The sequence below is a fragment of the Octodon degus genome, unplaced genomic scaffold (assembly GCF_000260255.1).
Source record: "Octodon degus isolate 3935 unplaced genomic scaffold, OctDeg1.0 scaffold00077, whole genome shotgun sequence".
In the NCBI taxonomy this organism is placed as follows: domain Eukaryota; kingdom Metazoa; phylum Chordata; class Mammalia; order Rodentia; family Octodontidae; genus Octodon; species Octodon degus.
In genome coordinates, this window is record NW_004524653.1 from 8,224,317 (window position 1) to 8,243,505 (window position 19,189).

Genomic DNA, 19,189 nt, shown 5'->3' on the forward strand with positions numbered 1-19,189 from the left:
GCGGGGCGCGGGGGCGCGGGCGGGGGTCGCTGCGGGGCTCGGCCTGTCGGGCTCCCCGGGTTTCCCGGGCTCCTTGGCCCCGGTGGGGGGACAGGGACTGTGGCCCGAGGAGGCGCGCGATGCTCATTCAGGGGCGAGGGCCGAGGGGCGAGGGCGCGAGCCTCACACGCTGTGGGCTCGGGGAAGCCCCCGAAATCACCAGTGCGCGGCGGGAGGAGGGCACGTTTTGAAAGGCCAGAAAATTCAGCTCATTTCCCCGCCTCCCACCTCCCCCACCCCTTCCCTTCCAAGCCCGGGGAAAGGCGCAGAACCCGGAGTTATAAAAAGCCATCGCTGGCGAGGAGAGAGGAGGAAGGGGGGCGGGGAAGAAGCGAGGGGAGAACGGCGCAGGAGGATCCAGAGGGCTCTGCGCCCCTCCTGCGACAGGATAGGGGGCGCAGGGGAGGGAGGGCAGGACTGCACACCGAGCTCGGCTCTGCGCCTTCGCGGCTGGCCTTGGCGCCGGCCACCTCGGGAGGGGCTCCGGTGGTTTGGGGAGAGGGGTCGCTCCAGGACGGAGAGGCTGTCCTGAGCGCTCCGTCCGTGGTGACCTGTGACAGGTGGGCATCTGAAGTCCCAGAACCCCCACCCCCATCTTTTAAAATTTAGGAAAAGCACACCCATTGCCAACCCCTGCCCCTCCATCCTGATTATCTGGAGTGTGAGGGTGGTGGTGAAGATGAGAACTCGTTTGAAAAAGAAAGAAAAAGTTTTTCACGCTGCTGCCCTCTTTCTGGCAGGGCCAGGTTCAGGACAGCGGGGCGACCCACGGAGCAGGGAGTTTCAGCACTCGAAGGGGCGGACAGCGCCCCGGGTGGCTGGGGCGCTCCTCGGCCGCAGCGGCCCGGGGTGGGGCTTGCCCGGCTCGCGGGGCTCCTCTCCGGCCCGTTCCCGCCCAAGGGCGGCCCCTCCCTCCGTCCGCGGGGTGGGACTGACTTCAGCACCGGCGGGAGGGACAGCGCCCGCCGTCCCACCCCCTTGAGCCGCTTAAGCGCCCGGAAGGTCAAGGCCGGCGGGGACCCTGCTGGAGAGGCGGGGAGGAGCCATGCCCAGCTCCAGGTTCGCTGACCCGCGTCTGCTTTCGCTTTCTGCCTCGCAGCCGTCGGGATGGAGGTGAGAAGGCGGCCGTGACGCACGAACGCGCGAACCCCTGCACCCCAGCGGCCCGCTGCGCTCCCTGCCCCCCTCCCCGGCGGCAGCCGGCCTTGCCGTCGAGTGACAGCGGCCTGGGGGGGCAGGGGGGGCGGGGGCGGCCGGACCAGCGATGCCGGCGGGCATGACGAAGCATGGCTCCCGCTCCACCAGCTCGCTGCCGCCCGAGCCCATGGAGATCGTGCGCAGCAAGGCGTGCTCGCGGCGTGTGCGCCTCAACGTCGGGGGTCTGGCGCACGAGGTGCTCTGGCGGACCCTGGACCGCCTGCCCCGCACGCGGCTGGGCAAGCTCCGCGACTGCAACACGCATGACTCGCTGCTGGAGGTGTGCGACGACTACAGCCTCGACGACAACGAGTACTTCTTCGACCGCCACCCGGGCGCCTTCACCTCTATCCTCAACTTCTACCGCACAGGGCGGCTGCACATGATGGAGGAGATGTGTGCGCTCAGCTTTAGCCAAGAGCTTGACTACTGGGGCATCGACGAGATCTACCTGGAGTCCTGCTGTCAGGCCCGCTACCACCAGAAGAAGGAGCAGATGAACGAAGAGCTCAAGCGTGAGGCCGAGACGTTGCGGGAGCGCGAGGGAGAGGAGTTCGACAACACGTGCTGCGCAGAGAAGAGGAAGAAGCTCTGGGACCTGCTGGAGAAGCCCAATTCCTCTGTGGCTGCCAAGGTGAGTCTGAGATGGTGGCGCTGTGGGGCTTCAGGGCTGAGCCCACGTCCCTAGATCGAGGAGTGTTGTTGGGAAGTCTTTGGCCAAGTCCCCAGATGTGAAGATCAATGACCTTAGACTTCCTGGGCATTAATTTCTCCCTACACTGTTGGAGGAAATGATTTATAGGTCCTTATGAAAAGCTACGTATCTGACAAGAGAGAACGCTGAAATAGAGCATTTCGGGGACGGGGCAAAGTTGGGGCTGCTTCACTGGAAAGTCCCAGACCCAGGCTGGAGTGGGTGACCCTGTGACGATGGTGCTTGCCCCTATGCTTCTAAGCCCACTTGCCCGAGGAGAGGAATGAGAGCAACCCAGACACGCCTGGAGGCTGTTGAGATACTGTCAGGTCCTTTTAACATAAAAGAAAAACAAAGGGAAGAGACACAGAGGGGTGGTGTGTATGATCCAACACGTGGCCTTGCCTGTGAATGCTTGTGGGGGAGGGTCATCTGGATACTGATTTATTTATCAATCTATTTGGTGAATTTCTTCGAAGAGAAGTTCATTGCAGCTTTTAAAGAAGCTTTGGCTATTGGAGGAGCATGTGCATCTTAAAATTGGAGAGAATAATGAAGTGGTTTGACAAGTAAAGAAGCAGAGACAGGAACTCATGTGACCCCACAGGGCGGGTGCTGGGTGGAAGCAGGCGCCACAAGGGATGGGGAGTTTCTTAGGGCAGGGGCCACTGGTTGGTGTGTGACTCCACTGAGCCAAGCTGGGACTCAGGTGCCCAGTGGGTTGGGGCCTGTCCTCATGTGTCCAGAGCTCTGCTGTCATAAGCAAAGGACTATACAGTGTGTTCCGAGCTGTAGAACAGGTGGGGAGGAGCCCAGGGCAAGCTGGGCAAGCAGAGATGCTGCTGTTGGAATCCTACAAGATCAGGTTGGGAAAGTTGGGGAGAATGAAATTCTCTCTGGCTTCCAGGAGCGGGGACAGGCAGGTAACTAGCTTCCGGCCAAAAGGACAAGGGAAAGAGGCCACCACCATTCATTAGTTGGGGCTGGTGCTCATCTGTCTGATCTCTCCTTGTGGGAGCCTAGTGGCTCAGGGGCCCCTCTCTTGGTCCAGTCAGAAGGGGGCTCTGGCATCCTTTCCCCAGACCTAGCAGCTCAGGGAGAAGTCCCCAGAGTAGACACAGGTGGGGGCAGCTGGTCGGAGGTGAGCCCATATACTTCTTCTCTGGCCTGCAGATACTAAAGAGGACATGGAGTCCCCAGGCCCTGTCTCCACCCAGGATGCGATGGCCTGCCTCCTGCCATAATCCTGCCCATTTCGTGTCCAGAGAGCCTTCACTGTGAGAGTTGCTCACCCTTAACCGGCTTAGGATCAACAGACTTATTTTGCTATTTCCAGGTCTGACACAGGTTCCCCCACTGCCCATCCCATTTAGGCCCAGACGTGCCTCTTCTTGTCCTGTGGCAGGAGGTCTGAGGGCAGGATGGGGGCTCTGCCCTCTCTGTGAAGAAGCAGGCAAAGGGCTGTCTGTGTTTGAGTGGTGACTGGTGGCAAGATGCAGATGCTCCAGCTTGCAGGAGATGCTCTTTGGGTATAAACGGCCTCTCCTCTCCCTCGGGTTAATCCGATCACAGGGACTGAGCTTCGGGGCTTCATGACCTCTCTGTGATCCCAGGCTGGGCTGTCAGCTTGTATTCTTGGCAGATGGACCATCTAGGATTTCTCTGCAGCTGGAGCTGAAACAGGCAGGCAGGAGGCCCATTGGAAATCCTGACTGCTACTGAACAAATACTTAACAAATAGTGATGCTCAGAGAGGTCAAGCACCTTCTCCTAGGTCACAAAGCAGGCAGGCAGGAGTAGCCATGATTCAAATCCAAGTGTTGGATTTTTGAACACTCTGTTCCTTCCCTGTTGATTAAGTGCCCCAACTTCTTATGACTCCCTGCTTCCACTTTTGCCCCTTATAATCCATTCCCCACACAACAGCCAAAGTGAGCTTTTCAAAATGCAAATTGGATTCCATTATTCATCTGCTGAAAGTCCTCTGGAGGTTTCCCATCACACGTAGCATAAAATCCAGACTCCATTGTGGCCTATGAGGCCTACAGAATCTGGTGTTTCTGAGGAGACTCTCGAAGCTCATCTCCTCTGCTCTTCGGCTTACTCGGTTCTGCCTCACTGGCCTCCTTGCCATCTGCAGCGGGCCAGGACTTACCTACCCCAGGACCTTTGCACTCGCTGCTCCTGCTGCCAGCTGTCTGTCCTCCGTCCCCATTTATGCAGTCTGTGCCTCCCATTGTTGCATCAGGCTGCCTCTGTCCCACATGGCCTGAGGCCCCACTTCGTGTTGTATTTGCCTTGTGGTTCTTTGTATCATACCCACAAGTTGTGAACTCCTTAAACTGTCCTCTCTGCTCTGTTCCAACCACAAGTCGTAGGGCCTGGCACAACTTGTTATTAAAGGAGCTCTAATAACCGCGCTTGGAATGAACGAATGAGGGAGTGAACGAAGAGCCATTAGCCACTGGCTCAGGCTGTGGGATCCGGCACTTTTTCCTCACCACTTGTGCCTCAGGCCCCTGAGCTCAGCCCTCTTTCGGTCATTTGTACTTGGCCACCCCAGCCCCCAGCCTGGGCACCTGCGTGACAGGAGAGCAGGGCTCATGGGAATTTCTCCAAGGCCGTGGCTGAGAGACCAAGTGGAGGATGGTGTTGGGTGCTGGTGAGGGACAGAAATGGCTTCACCTGTCCCCTTTGTCTAAGAGTGAGCAACAGTCAGGGTTTGGCCTTCGCTCCTCCTCTTCCCTGGTCCTAGGTAATTTCTTCACCGCTCCAGGCCCAGCGTCCCGCTGAGAAGTAGAGGCCGAGAGCCTGCCCTGACAGGTAGCTATGTAATGGTGTTTCTCCGCAGTCCCACTCCCAGTCTTGCACATAGTAGGGGGTGTTGCTGTCCTCAAGGATAATAAAGGACAGAGTCCTTTCTGCTGGGCTGGGCCAAGCTGCTGCAAACCCTTTTCTTCTGTGAAGGCTGATCTGATGCTGTTAATAATTGATGGGCTGTTCTGGCAACTCTGAGACAAACCACAGCACAGGCCCTAGACTTCTCCACCAGGGGAGCGAAAATCAAAATCCATTAGGCAAGAGGCTGCATGATTGATTCTTCTTTGGAAGATGGGGCCGGCCCCATAGGGCTGACAGTGGCTCAGTGCTGGGGCCACTACGGGCTTCTGCTTTCTGGGAAAACTCGAAAGGCATTTCTCAGTAGGAGCACAGGGAGTTGATTTGCCAGGCCTTCCTTAGAACAGCCTCAGGGGTTAAAGCCCTGATCTAATTCTCTGATTTCCAGAGTAACTACTGTTTATTGTGCCAAGTACTGATGCAGTGTATTGCATATGTACCATCTCACTGAAACCCTTCCAGCAATTCAATTAGGTAGTGTGCCTGTTAGGAGTACTTTAGGCTGTAAGTAACAGAATAGAAAACTCAAAGCAGCTTCCAAAAGGAGGAGGATATGTCATTTCACATATCCTGAAGGTCCGAAGTAGATGGTTTCCAGCTGAATGAAAGCTCAGTGGTGCCATCTGGATTTCAGGATCTTCCTATCTCTCTACTCCTCCAACTTCTGCAAATCACTTGGTCCTCACGCTTGATGCCTCATATCACAACGTGGCTGCCCAGTTCCAGCCCTGAAATGTAGACAGTGATGTCCAAACTCCTAAAGAAAGGTATTCTTTCCTACACTCTATGGTTTGTGTTTTTTGTTTTTGTTTTTGTTTTTGTTTTTTGTTTTTTCTTCATGGGAAAAGTTTCCAGGACCAGCCAAGCAGATGCAGGGGCCAGGGTTTCAATCCCTGGGCCTGCCGTGCTGGCCCACCCCTGGAGCACATTGAGACAGCAATTGAGACTGGGCGTGCTGGTGTTCGTCTGTGATCCCAGCTCTTGGGAGGCTGTAAACAGGTGGATCACTATGAGTCCGATCTATTAGTGAGGCCCTGAATGCCCTGTAGACCCTTCCCTAAAGTACAAAAAAAAAAAAAAGTTTCCCAGGAACATCCTAGCAGACTTTCTGATAATCCCATTGGTCAGGGTCAGGTCATACTCACGCCCTAGCAGTAGGGAAAGCCAGGGAAGCAACTATCTAGTGTTTTCAGATGAGGGAGGGAATGGATTTGCTGAGTGGTCACAGTGATTGTGTCACCACCAGATTCTCCTTTCCAGTTGCCACTATGTCCCATTAGGGTGCCCGTCGTGGGACTGCCAGTCACAGTCCTTGGGGATTTCTTGCCCTAGCAGGTCGAGGCTTTTCATTTATGTATTGTCACCAAGTGGAATGGGGACTGACTCGGAGCCCCTGGGCTCTTCAGTGCTCTCAGGGGTCTGGCTGGACCTCAGCTGGCCCCAAGGCAGGCGTCTCAGGTCCCTGTCTTTAGTACAGGGACGAAGCTCCAGGGATTCAGAGTCTTGGCTATGGGCTCTTCCAGACCTGGCTGTGAAGTCCAGCCCTACCTTTTCCCAGGTGTAGACTTTGGATACTCCATGCTGTAGATTTTATTTCTTAATCTACGAAGAGAGTGAAAATCAAACCTGCCCCACAGGGTTGTTCACAGGATAAATATGATAGTGCATGAAAAATATTGAAATCTGGTAAGATTTGTTGTCTCCATTTAACAAAAGGAGATCCAGCGGCACAGGTTGCTTCCGTAACTTGCCTGAGCCATACAGTGAATGCTCGTGGACATCTGAGGCCTTCGAGCCCCACCATTGCTGGCCCATGGGGTTGAGAGTCTTTCTGCTCCTCTAGGAAGCCTGGCCAAGACCGGAGACTGGCAACAGTCCCTGGGAGGGGTGGGGTTTGCAAAGCTTCTCTGGGATGGCGACATGAAAGTGCTTAGGAAGGGAAAGCGCTGGCCAAATAAGCAGTTTGGCCAAAGCTTAATTAACTGGAAGAGAACAAACACGCATTAGGCACCAACTCTATACCCTGCACTTTATTGACGACCCATACTTGACACTGTTGTGGGAGGGGGCGCCATTTCAGAGCCATGTCGCCCAGGCTCAGGGCTTGGCTCCTGCCTTCCGTAGATGAGGTGAGGCGAATGATTGTGGCTCTCAGCTCTTGGTGCCCTGCTTTCTCCTCCAGACAATACCTTGGGGGCAGCGGCAGCACCTGGGCCCCGCCGGGATCCCACCAGAATGAAATGCATGAATGCACGGAAAGCCCTTACTGGAGGGCCTGCCACACAGAAAGCCCTCACTAAATATTAGGTCTCCTGTTTTAGTTAGAATTTATTGAACATGGGGCCAGGGAGATAGCTCAGAGGTGTAAGCACCTACCTGGCAAGCACAAGGACCTGAGTTCTATCCCTAGCCCCACATGCCATGCAGTCTCAGCCCTGGGTCCCCAGGCATGCAGCCTCAGCCCCGATGCAGGGACCCACCGGGTGGCCTCGGAACTGGGCGTGGTGGCACATGCTTGTAATCCCAGCGCTTGGGAGGTTGAGACTGGAGGAGCTCTGCTCGTTCGAGTCCAGCCTGGAGGTCATAAAAGTGAGCACAAGACCAGTCCAAGGTGTATAGCGACCCTGTCTAAAAAAAAAAAAAAAAAAAAAAAAAAAAAAAAAAAAGAATGTATTGAACATTCCTGCTGGATAAATAAGTTCTTTTGCAAAAATCATTCTTCTGTCTGGCAAGCACGAGGTCATAAGTTTGATTCCAAGTGCCACCCCCCCCCAAAAAAAAAAATCATTCTTCTTATAAAATGATGTGTGCTTGTTGCAAGCCTGGTGGCTTTGTCTGGCCACTGGGGTCCAGGAAAGGCAGGAAGCCAGCGCTACCGGGAACAGGCCAGGACAGGTGTGCATTCCTTGCTAGTGCCCAGGTCTCCCGGCCGCCCCAGCACCGGACCTCTCTGACCTCTCTCTCTTCCCTCTGTCCTGCCAAAGCTCTCTCAGATCAATTCCTACCCACCCACTTATGCTCAGGTTCTTGTCTGAGGATCTGGTTCCAGGAAAACCAACCAAAGAATCGTGGAAGCTCACCTATCAGTGTGTCCTGGGTTACACCATCTGCAATGGAGGTCCCCAACCTCGGCTCAGGGCTCATCTTCAAAGTGGGAATTCTAGGGCAAGCTGGGTGCAGTCAACCTTATCTCCAGTTCTTGGATGAAACTAAAGCAATAGTGGTGGTGGCAGGGACAGCTCTATTCTGAGGATCTGCCACGCACCTAGTGTCTTAGTTACTTTTCTTATTGCTGAGCCAACCTACCTGACACCCAAAGCTAACCTTTTTATTTGTTTATTTGAGACAGGGTCTTAACTGTATAGTGCAGATATCATGGTTTGTGTCTGGATTTCCCCAAAGCTTTGGGCCAGGTTTCTAGAGTTTATGATTGCCTCCTGGTCCGATGCTGGGCTTGTGGGGGTGCGTGCTGCACCTGTCCTGGGTGCCTGGGTGGGTAACCTGCATGCAATATAAAGGAGGGAGAGAGGCTCGCTTCTGGCTGCTCCCCATTTTTTTTTTTTTTTTTTTCCGGAACCCGGGATTGAACTCAGGCTCTTGCGCTTGCCAGGGAAGCGCTTATTCTACTGAGCCATCTCCCTGGCCCTGCTCCTAACTTTTTGCTTTTGCTGTTTTCTGCGTGTGTGTGTCCCGTCCGTCCCCCCCCCCCCCGACCCGCCTTCTCCCCCCCCCCGAACTGCTGCTCTCTCCCACGTGCCTCTCTGCCTTGGAGCCAGCCATGTTTAGAGGAAAACCTCCATAACCTGTGAGCTAAGGAAACCTTTCCTTCCTTAACTCTGAGTGTTGGGTGTTTTGTCCCAGCAATGAGAGAAAAGTAACTGAGACATCTGGCTAGCTTGAACTCACTACTAGGTAGGCCAGGCTGGCCTTGAACTTATGGCCTTTTGCCTCAACCTCCCAAGTGCTGAGATTACAGGCAGGCACTTCCACATCTGGCCTGAAACCCAACGTTAAAGGAGAAAAGGTTTATTTGACTCACAGTTTGTAGAGGTTTCAGTCTATAATCTGTCAGCTGGCTCCAAGGCAGGGTGCCATGGCAGACAGGGACCACCGAGGAGAAACAGTTTATGATAGTTTCTGTTCCCTATGTTGTATCCAGGGTACTGCACTTAGGGTAGTGCCAAACCGATCAGTAATCACATTTGTTAATCCCAGCACGCTTAATCATAGCATTGCACCACGAATCAGTCACACACAGTGGAGTCAGCCATCATTGAAGAAGCCCCACCTATGACTACATGAGGCTTTGGGGGATGTGTAGGCCCAAGCCATAACACCTAGCACTAAAGGTGAGTAGGACAGAGTCCCACAGTCACCCTGTTAGGGATGGGGTAGTGTCCTGATCTTCTAGCTGTGCAAACTGAGGACGAGGGAGGTGAAGTGACCACCAGACCGGGGTCAGACAGAGAATGTGAATGACCTTCAGCAGTGACAGGCAGGCTCTCGGATGCATCCCCATGGGTCCCTTTTCCTGTTGGGAATTGCTGAGAGCTGGGACATTTACCCACAGTGTGTGAGTCCCGAGGAACCTCCCCTTTGTGGAGAGGGGAGGGGATATAGGACAGGGCTCCTCGAGCTGGCTGTGCACCTGGATCTTCTGTGCCTGGAAGACAGCCACACCTCAGCCTGGGGTGCAAAACACATCCCTAAGTGACTGTTCAAAAAACTGGTAAAATACAAATAACAGGAGTCTACCATCGTCACCAACATTAAGGGTAGAATCCCCTCATGCTGGGTGTGTTCACAGTGCCTGGGGGTCGTCCCCAGAACTTTTCTTCTTGCCAGACCAAAACTCTGTACCCATGAAACAAACCTCATTGGCCCCCAGCCCCTCACGTATGCTCTCCTCCTTCCTGTCTCTCAGAGCCTGGCCATTTCAGGAAGCTCAAGGAAGTGGACTCGGGTATCTTTTGTCCATTTATAACCGGTTTCTTTGACGTAGCGTGGTGTCCGTAAGATTTATCTCTGCTGCCGCATGCATCAGGATGTTGCTTTTTAAGACTGGCTGATATTCTGTTCTATGTCTGTGCCACAAACATCGATGCCCTCTTGGTGGCCTCCGCCCTCGCTGGTGTGAGTGATGCTGCTGTGATCCTGGGGTGCAAACTTCTGTCAGTTCTTCAGAACACACCCAGGAGTGGTTTGTGGAGACTCTAGGATTAATCTTTTGAGGATCGGTTGGACTGCTTCCCCCAGCAGCTGTGTCATGCTCCTTTCCCACCAGCCCTGCAAGGAGTTCTGCTCCTCTATATCCTTGTCAACACTTGCTAGCTTCTGGTTTGTTTTGTTTCTTACAATAGCCATTCTGAAGGTTGTGAGGTCGCTTTTCACTGTGGTTTTGATTTGCATATAGCAGTGATGAATGCCTTTCAGGTGCTTACTGGCCATTCTGTGCTGTGCTTTCTTTGGAGAAATGTCTACTCAAGTACTTTACTCAGCTTTCAAAAAGAGTTATTAGATACTGTTGTTGAATTGTAAAAGTTCTTTATATTCCGAATACTAACTCTATCAGATACATGATACACAAATATTTTCTCTGGTTTTTGATGCTTTTTAAAAAAAATGTATTTGGTACAGGGTCTCACTATGCAGCTTGGACTCATGGTGATCCTCGTTTTCAGCCTCCCCTGTGCTGAGATTACAGGCGTGCGCCACCAGGCCTGGTCTCAGTGGCCAGCTCAGCATGCCTGGGGGTGGGGCCAGTGTGGCATGTGGCACTGGGGATTGAACCCCGGTCCCTGTGCTTGCCTAAGCAGGCAATTAGTCCACTGAGCTATCTCACCAGCCCTTGTTTGTTTGCTTTTTTGAGACCTAGTTTTGCTGCATAGTCCAGGCTGGTCTTGGACTTTTTATATAGCTCATACTTACCTCACACTTGTGATCCTCCTGAGTGCTGGGATTACAGATGTGCACCACCATGCCCACTTTATTCGCTTTTCTGTGGCTCGTGTTTTCATTCTGTGGATTGTGGCCTTTGATGCACAGCTGTTTTAAATTTTGATGAAGTCCTTTTTTTTTTTTTTTCTTTTGTTTCCTGTGTTTTGGGTGACATCACCAAGAAATCATTGCCAAATCCAGTGCTGCACAACTGTCCCCACAGGCTTCCTTCTGAGAGTGCTATAGTTTCCTTCTTGTTTGGCCTTTGCATGTGGCATAAGGGACTGGCTAGCAAAGGGCTGGCTGTCCAGGCTGGTGGTATTAGGACTGTTGGTGGGGTGACATGATGGATGGGCACCCCCAGCGTGGCCCCCATCCCGCATGCCCAGAGAGGTGCAGCTGAGGGATGGCAGACAGTGTGAGCAGCACACAGTGTCAGACTGTGACCACTGCCACCCCCGCCTGGACTCCAGCTCCTCCTCCCACCCGTCCCCCACTGAGCTCTCTCCTCCACTCATAGCAGCTCAGAGCCCTCCCAACTCTCATTTGTTTGAGCCCGCCTGCAGCTCCACAACCTGGCATCTCCCTCTCTCACCCCCGCAACAGTCACCCCTTCTTCACCCCTCCCCCTGTTCCTCACCTGCACCCTGCACCTCAGGGCCTTTGCACCAGCTACACCTTCTGCTTGGTATAGTTTCCTCCCTCGAGGGTCAGTCTCTGCCCAAAGGCTATCTTCTCAGGGAGGCTGTGCTCAGGGGACCACGCCACATGAGTGCGTGCCCACAGCATCCCTTCCCCTCAGTGGCTGCCCGTTTCTCTACAGCACAAGATTACTTAACTCTTCTGTTTCCTTCTTGCTTTGCCCTCCCCTTGGACAGAAGCTTAAAAGGGCCACATCCTGTCATAGTCACTCCTGGCTGCATCTTCGGCACCTAGAATTATGCCTGTCAGGCCTTCTGTGGTTCCTACTGCTCAGGACCAAGTTCAGCCTCAGCCTGGGCTTCCAGCTCAGCTACCCCACTACTGTCTTGTCCTCATTCCCTTGGCTACCACTGCGTCCATTTGTCTGGACCCCCTGCACTCTACTTTATTCTTTCTCATCCTGCACCCCGCTTTTGTCTAAGGGGATCCCCCGCCTGGAACCCCTTGCTGCTTCTTCTCTGCCTGTGCCCCACCCTGCCCCCCAAGGCCTGGTTTTGCTACCACTTCTCCTGCAGCACCTTCCTGAACCATGCCCTCCACCGCCCACACCCCAGGCAGCACCCACTGCTCCCTCCACAACTCTGGAAACCTGGCATCCCTGCTTTCCTGGGGCGGGACTCCGGGGAGATTGGTGTGTAGGCTGTTCTGTGGGTGCCTGCCTGGGCCACTGGCAGACAGCAAGGCGTGTGAGGAGGCAGGCTCTGCAGCCTGACTACCTGGATTCAAATCCTGGCTCAGGGATTTGGGAGTACTCTGGGGATTAGATCTGTTTGCACTGACCTCTGCCCCCAGCCTTTTTTTTTCCTTTAGTGCACAGGGTCTCACCAAATTTCCCAGGCTGGGCTTGTGATCTTCCTGCTTCAGCCTCCCAGAGAGACAGGCTTAAGGGAGTCCACCTCCACATCCGGCCTAGCTCTGACACTTTTAAGCAATGTCCCCTTTGGGAAATGACATTTTCTCTGGGCTTCAGTTTCTTGCTCCATAATTTAGAGAGCCTCACAGCAACCAGAATTGTGGTGCCAGTTCTTCCTGAAGCCCTCAGAGCGGAGCCGGGTGCTCAGCCAGTGTCCCTGATAACTATTAGGACTGCTGCCGTCACCTGTTGGTAGATGTTCATGGAATGAACAGGCGAGGAAGTGGGTGTCATCTCATGGTGTATGAGTGGAAGGCGCTGTCTTGCAAAGCTAGGCTCCCCGAGGCGTAGCCCCTTCCTTCCGTGTCTCCAGCAACCTATTCCCTGTGCCCGTACTTGCTGGGCAGGGAGAAGTGGCTTTACACCATCATTCACAGTTAAATTAGAGGGCTGAGGTGTCCCCCACACCTCCTGTGCCCCGCTTTTGCCCCGCACTGAAACTGGCCCCTATTGTAATCATGCACTGCGGCCTGGCAGGCAGACATAAGCTTGGAGAGAATGACGTTGCATTTGTCAATTCTGCACCGTCACTTACATCTGCCAGGTAATGGACCTGGAAACAAACAGCTTCTAAAAATACACCGGCATCAGACACTCCTTGCTATGTAAGGCCTGCCCCGAGGGTCCAAGGCCGGTGTGATCCTTGGGGTCTTGGCCTTGGCCAGCCTTGCCTCTCAGAGCCCCTGTGGATCCTGTTGTACCCGAGTGGCCGTGCAGAGCCCACAAGAAGCAGGAGCCAAGGTGAGGTGGTACTGACCGGCCTCCTGTTTGCTTATTGCCTGGCTGGAATTCCCATGCTCCTTGGAATGGATCGCTTTACCCTTCTCGCCATGGGTAGCTTTGCACATCCTGTATTAGTCCCTGAAATAGCGACTGTAATCTGACTCAGCCCTCCCCCCACCATCAGGACAACCCTTCCATCTCAGACTTGGCTCCCTTTCCCGGCTTCTCTGCTCCTTCCTACTTAATGTGGGTACACGTACTGCTTTGAGAACCTCTTTCAATGATGCGGTGTTTGTGCGACAGTCATTCAGTGCGTGTTACTGAATGCCAGACGCCGCGCTGGGTGCTTGCGAAGCACTTGTATAGCACTTGACAGGTGGAGAATGCCTGTCATTCCAACTGGAGGATTGTGAGTTCAAGACCAGCCTGGACTATGTAGCAAGACTCTGTCTCAAAGAAACCAAGGCAGATAGTACTTGTCTGTTTATTAGTTCAGATTGGTCTGGTTATAGGTAACACAGCTCAAATGGACTTCAGGAAAAAGGCAGCTGGAAAGTCCTGGGTTAGGTAAGGGCTCAGGTGGGGCTGGATCCAGGGTCTTAAGTAAGTCACCAGGACAGGGTCTCCTCTATCTCTAAACTCCATTCCTTGTTGGCTTCCTAGCACCAATGGACCTGGAAAGCTGACCTCCAGGCTTCCTTTCTGGGTAATGGGCGAATCTCTTTCTCAGTAGTCCCAGCGGTTCCCAGGGCTGGTTTTCACTGACCAGGCCCCAAGCCAATCACTGAGCCGGTTCCCACAGCTGGGATGAGACATAGAAGAAAGGTGATTTTTCCAAAGAAAACCAGAGGCACAGTGACAGAGCAGGGAGAACAAACGTGAGCTGGTAAAAGCGATCCGTAGCCATTGCGGAGTTTATAAGCTCTGGGAAGGAGACAAGCATTAAACAAATAAAAATTAAATGAAACAGTAATTATGCAAAGTATCACTTGAGTGCAGTGAAGGAGGGAAGGAGGTGTGGTGGAGAATGACAAGGTGTGGCCAGAGAGGCCTGGCCAGGAGCCTGGACTTGACCTCTGACCTCCAGGCGCAGATCCATGCTTTCCTGCATGGTCTCTGTCCCTCCGCTCCTGTTTAGCATTCCCCCGCTTGCTTGCGTTCTATTTTCTCCTCAACTTGTGTCACCTCCCCAAGCAAGACAGGATGTTCTCACAGCCTGGGACTGTCTTGTCACTCTCTTCTGTGTTCTGAAGCAGGGTGGGTGGGCTGCCTGCCCGATTTGTAAGTAAAATGGAATGGGCACCCAGCCAAGCCCGCCCATCTACCTGCGGTGCACATCTGCTTTCTTCCAGATGTGTGGCCACAGCCACATGTAGTATCTGTCCCAGACTGGAGACTTTACAGACCTGTGTTCTCCGGTTGCCCCCAGGGCCTGGTACAGAGGAGGAGCTCAGTGGTGTTCATGGGAGGGAGGTAGGAGAGGGAGAACCAGCCAGCGGTGAGACCTTGTGCAAACCACTTAACCTCTCTGGGCCTCTGGATCCGTATCTTGCAGAGCCACCTGGTCCCTTCCCATCCTTCAGGTGTCAGCTCATATATCACTTCTTTGGAAAGGCCTCTCTGACCTTGAATGACCAGGTTGGATGCAGTGGTATTGAAGCTCTTCTGTGATAAAATGTCCCTCTGCTGTGGGGTGAGACTAGGCCCCTGCACACACTTAGGCATCCTTTCCCCCTTTGCTGATCTCCCTGCCTCTCCCATGCCACCCCTCTGGTGGTCTGCTTGGGAGAGGGTCGGGGTTGGTGGTCCCGTGGCCTGGGTTCATTCTCCCTGTGCTGCCGTATGAGACCCTGGGAAGTCCTTGGGACCTGCTTGGTCTCTCAGGGCCCCAGTTTCCTCGGGTGGGAAATGGGCTCTGGGAGCCAGGTGCACTGGAAAACTGGCATTGTGTCAGGCTAAGCATGAAGCATCATTCCTGGGGAGTTGTCTCTCCCCTTCCTTTTCTAAGACAGTTCCTGGACCTCGATGGTCTCTGAGGGTAAGGGGCACTTCCTGAGGCACTGAGGCAGGAGTGAATGCTTCCCTTTCCCTGTCTCTCCTGGCTGCTGCTCCAAGTCCTTCCCCCAGTCATTTCTATATGCTAATTTGGGATCCCAGTGGCATCTGGGCTGGGAGAGTTGGCCAGTCCCGGGGATGGTTTGCCACAGATGACATCAGTGCCAGGGCAGGCTGTAGGGGGGCTGAGTGCCCCTGTTGTCGAGTGACCCATTGGCAGGGCCAGCTACACAGTTTTGGAGAGCGGTGCACAATCAAAATAGAGCCTTCTCATTCCGAACTTTGTAAGAATTACAGGACGATGCCAGCACGCTCACCAGGCCCGTGTGACTGTGCAGGGTGACCACTCTGAAGCCAGCCCGACCAGCTGAACAGAAGGATCAGAAGGGCCTTGGGTCCTAGAGAGTCTGACAGGAAAGTCATCTGCTCCGACTCTGCCTGGGGACCTGGAGGCCAGAGCTGGGGCTCAGGGGTGGTGTGAACATGGAGGCTGTGAATGGAAGCACAGCAGAGCCAGGCCAGCGAGGACCTCCACTCTGCAGCCAGGAGGGGTCACGTAGGGTCTGCTCACGACCCGGAGATGCGAAGCTGCCCTTCAGCTCCGGGCTGGGTCTCAGCCAGCAAGACATTTACATTTTCATGTGAGATATCCTGATTTTCCAGGGCTGGCAAGTAATTTTTAAATGTTAGAAACACTTGAGTGGGCCAGACAGAACACGTCTGAGTACTGCATGCAGACTTGGCGTTGGTTCTGGACCCTGGCAGCATAGGGGTTTTGGACGGCTAGAAAGGGGAGGGATACCCTTACCTGGAAGGAGAGAGTGGATAGAGTAGGGGTGACCCAGGCATCAGGTTGCCTGTATTAAGGCTCTCCAGGGAAACAGAACCAGCGGGAGATTTATATAGAGATTTATTATGAGGAATTATGGAGGCTGGGAGGTCCCACGCTGAAGGCCTCTGAAAGCTGGTGGTGTCATTCAGCCCTGAAGCCTGAACCCAAAGGAATCCCCCATCCAAGGGCAGGAAAGCTGTGGCCCATCTCATCAGCAGGTAGGAGGGAAAGGAGACCAGTTCCTACTTTTACTTTTCCCCCATTTTTTTCCATACTAGTGAATGAACCCAAGGCCTTTGCACTGAGCCTCACCCCCAGTCCTTATTTTATTTTTAAATTTTGAGACAGGGTCTGTTCTCATTGTTGCTAAGTAGCCTGGGCTCCAGCCTGAACCTTGCAGAGCTCTGGAACTGCAAGCTTGTGCTACTAGGCCGAGCCCCTTCCTTCACTGTTCATTCCACACGGGTCTTGGTGGGTTGGAAGACATCCGCCCACACTAGGGAGCGCTGTCTGCTTTACTGAGGCCACGTTCACACGCGACCCCCATCCACCGATGCCCCCACAGCCACACCCAGGGATGTTGAATCCAACCCACCCAGTAGCACTGTCATATTCACCATCATACTCTTCCCCTTTCTGCAGCTGTGGGGCACAGCTCAGGGTGACAGGTATTCGTGCAGTGTGAGACTGCCCCACCCATGCAGAACATAGTTCTGCAAAGGAAGGCAGCTCATGCCTGCAGGATGCCAACTTGGTGACACCCAAGTGGATCAGCCAGTAAGTCCCATCGGCCTCGCCCAGCTCCAGCCTGAGTGGGCAGAAGCCGAAGCTATAGGACTAGAAGCAGCACTCGATGTCCACTCGGCAAATCAGACCTGCACTGAGCCTTGGAGTCCTCATCTGTCCAGTGGGTATAACAGCCTCCGTGCATTGGTCCAGTGAGGTAAGGCGTGTGAAATGCCAAGCGAGATGCCTGCTGGGCATGAAGTAAAGCCAGGATTCACTGTGTTGGTTTTTTCCATCATTACTATTGTCGTTGTCGTCCTGATGGAGGAATGCCAGCTCTACTGTTTCAGCCTGGAAAGTCTGGGTGTTCAGAGATTCTCAGGAGAGATCGGGGTGCCCCAGGGTTCTGTTTTTCAGGATTGGAATCCTGGTGTTCAGGGTTAGAATTCAGGAACCCAAGATCGCTGCTGTGATGTTCAGTGTTGTGAAGCGGCCACTGAAGGTCCTGACTCGGGGCTCAAGGTTAAGACTGCTGTTCTTGGACAGAACTCTCACACCTGTAATCGGACCCAAAGGCTGGGCCACCAGGGTGTCGTTATTCATGACTGACAAGGTAGCAGGCGAGGCCAAAGTGCTGATGCCCCAGTGGGAACTCAGGTGCTGGTCAGGAGTTTGGAGGTCCAAGATCAGGATGCTTGGGTGGTGCCTGGGATCAGATTCTGGAAGGCAGATTCGGAGCGCTGGCTGGGCATTGAGCTCTCATTCCGGGCTCATTCTGTTGCACAGCTTGTCCTTTCTGTGTGTGACCAGGCTGCATCATTTCCCCTCCTGGCAGCAGTTCTGAGGCAGTTGCAGAGGACAGAGGGTTGAGGCCAGGTGTAGTGGTGTACACCTGTAGTTCTAGCACTTAGGAGGCTGAGACAGGAAGATCCCTGTGAGTTTGAGGTCAGTGGGGGCTACAAATGAGTTCAAAAGCAGCCTGAACTTTGTAATGAAACCCTGTCTCAAAAATAAACACCGTTTCTTTTTTCTTTTAATTTTATTTATTTGTGTGTGTGTGTGTGTGTGTGTGTGTGTGTGTGGCCAGCTCAGTCCACCAGGGGGCGGGGCTGGCTGGCATGTGGTGCTGGGGGATTGAACTGTGGTCCCTGTGCTTTGCTAAGCTTGTTCTAAGTAGGTGCTTTAGACCCCTGAGCCATCTCACCAGCCCCAAAACACCGTTTCTGATGCCCTATCACTAGAACCATGCCAGCAGATACCGGGGTCCTCAGCAAGATGGGGAGTGTGGCTCAGCCTCTCCACAGGCCCTCAGGCCTCCGTGTTGATCCTCTGTCCTCTTGCTGGCCTCCCTGAAGCCCCCATGGGCCCTATATGATTACACTTTGCCGTTATCCAGAGAAGGGCAAATGGTGTGGGTCCAGGGTCACACAGAGTGCCAAGGGCCTGAGGCTGCCCCGCCCTGGGGATGTGTGGCTGTCGGAGGCTCACAGGGAAGTGAAACAGTTTCTGGTCACTGCGGTCTCCACAAATGCACTGTCAGTGCCAACTGGAGGGGAATGCCATTGATCGTGGGCTGAAACTTGTCTTTAAACTCTATCTTTGATGGCACGAATAACAGGCACTCAGCAGAAAAAGGGCTGGCAGGAGCGATGGGCTAGCCCATCTCCGACACGCAGTCGGGACCTGCCGCTCCTCTCTTAGGCCACCTGCCTCCTCATGTCATCACTCTTTACCTCCCAGCTTTCCTCATAGCCCCTCGATCCCCTCGCGTATCATGTCTTGTCTGCCTCGTGGCGCTGCCTCCTCAGCCCCACACCAGCAGGGCATGGTCAGGTGTGCCCACATACAGTAGCTACAGGGTAAATATTTGCTGAAAGAGTGGCTCAGTGACAATCAGAGACGGTCGGAGTGTGCTAAGCGCCCAGTCACTCCTCACAGACCTGCTTCCAGTCCCCTTCGCTCTGTGCCGAAGTTCTGGATGGGGGAGGCAGTGCAGGGTCATTAACTCGTCCTTCTCTTCTTCTCTCTTCTCCCTTTCTTCCTCCTTGTGGTGCTGGGGATGGAACCCAAAGCTCCTTGCATGCCAGGCAAACAGTCTGCCACTGAGCTGCTCCCAGTCCACTGCATGCTTTCTCCTTCCTCTCAGAATGACTTCTGTGACCACAAAGGCCCTGTAAGAACTGACACTGCACTTTTATTCACCTGAACATTGCATCACCCTCTTTTATCTTCTCATCTCCATTGGGCATCCTTTCTGTGTCAGTCAGCTTTCTGTTGCTGGAAGAAAATACCCAATATACGCAGATGAAAAGAGAAGGTTTATTTCAGCTCATGGTTTCCAAGGCTTCTGTCCATGGCTGCCTGGCTCCGAGTCAGAAGCACCATGGGAAGGGCAGGATGGAGTAAAGCTGCTCACTTCATGACCCTGCTGACCTAGGGGCATGACCCTGCTGACCTAGGGCATGACCCTGCT

At 53.9% G+C, this 19,189-nt stretch overlaps 1 protein-coding gene across 2 annotated transcripts in view; it reads left to right on the forward strand.

Annotated features, from left to right (window-relative positions):
- Positions 1–1,127: 1,127 nt before the first annotated feature.
- Kcnb1 (potassium voltage-gated channel subfamily B member 1) overlaps positions 1,128–19,189 on the forward strand; it is a 109,204-nt gene continuing 91,142 nt past the window's right edge. For both annotated transcript variants that reach the window (XR_002822102.1, XM_004636047.2), the window contains exon 1: positions 1,128–1,870. Coding sequence is in view for 1 of the 2 variants with exons in the window: in XM_004636047.2 (XP_004636104.1) it covers positions 1,304–1,870 (567 nt within the window). In the remaining variant the exon portion in view is untranslated. The remainder of the gene's footprint in view (positions 1,871–19,189) is intronic.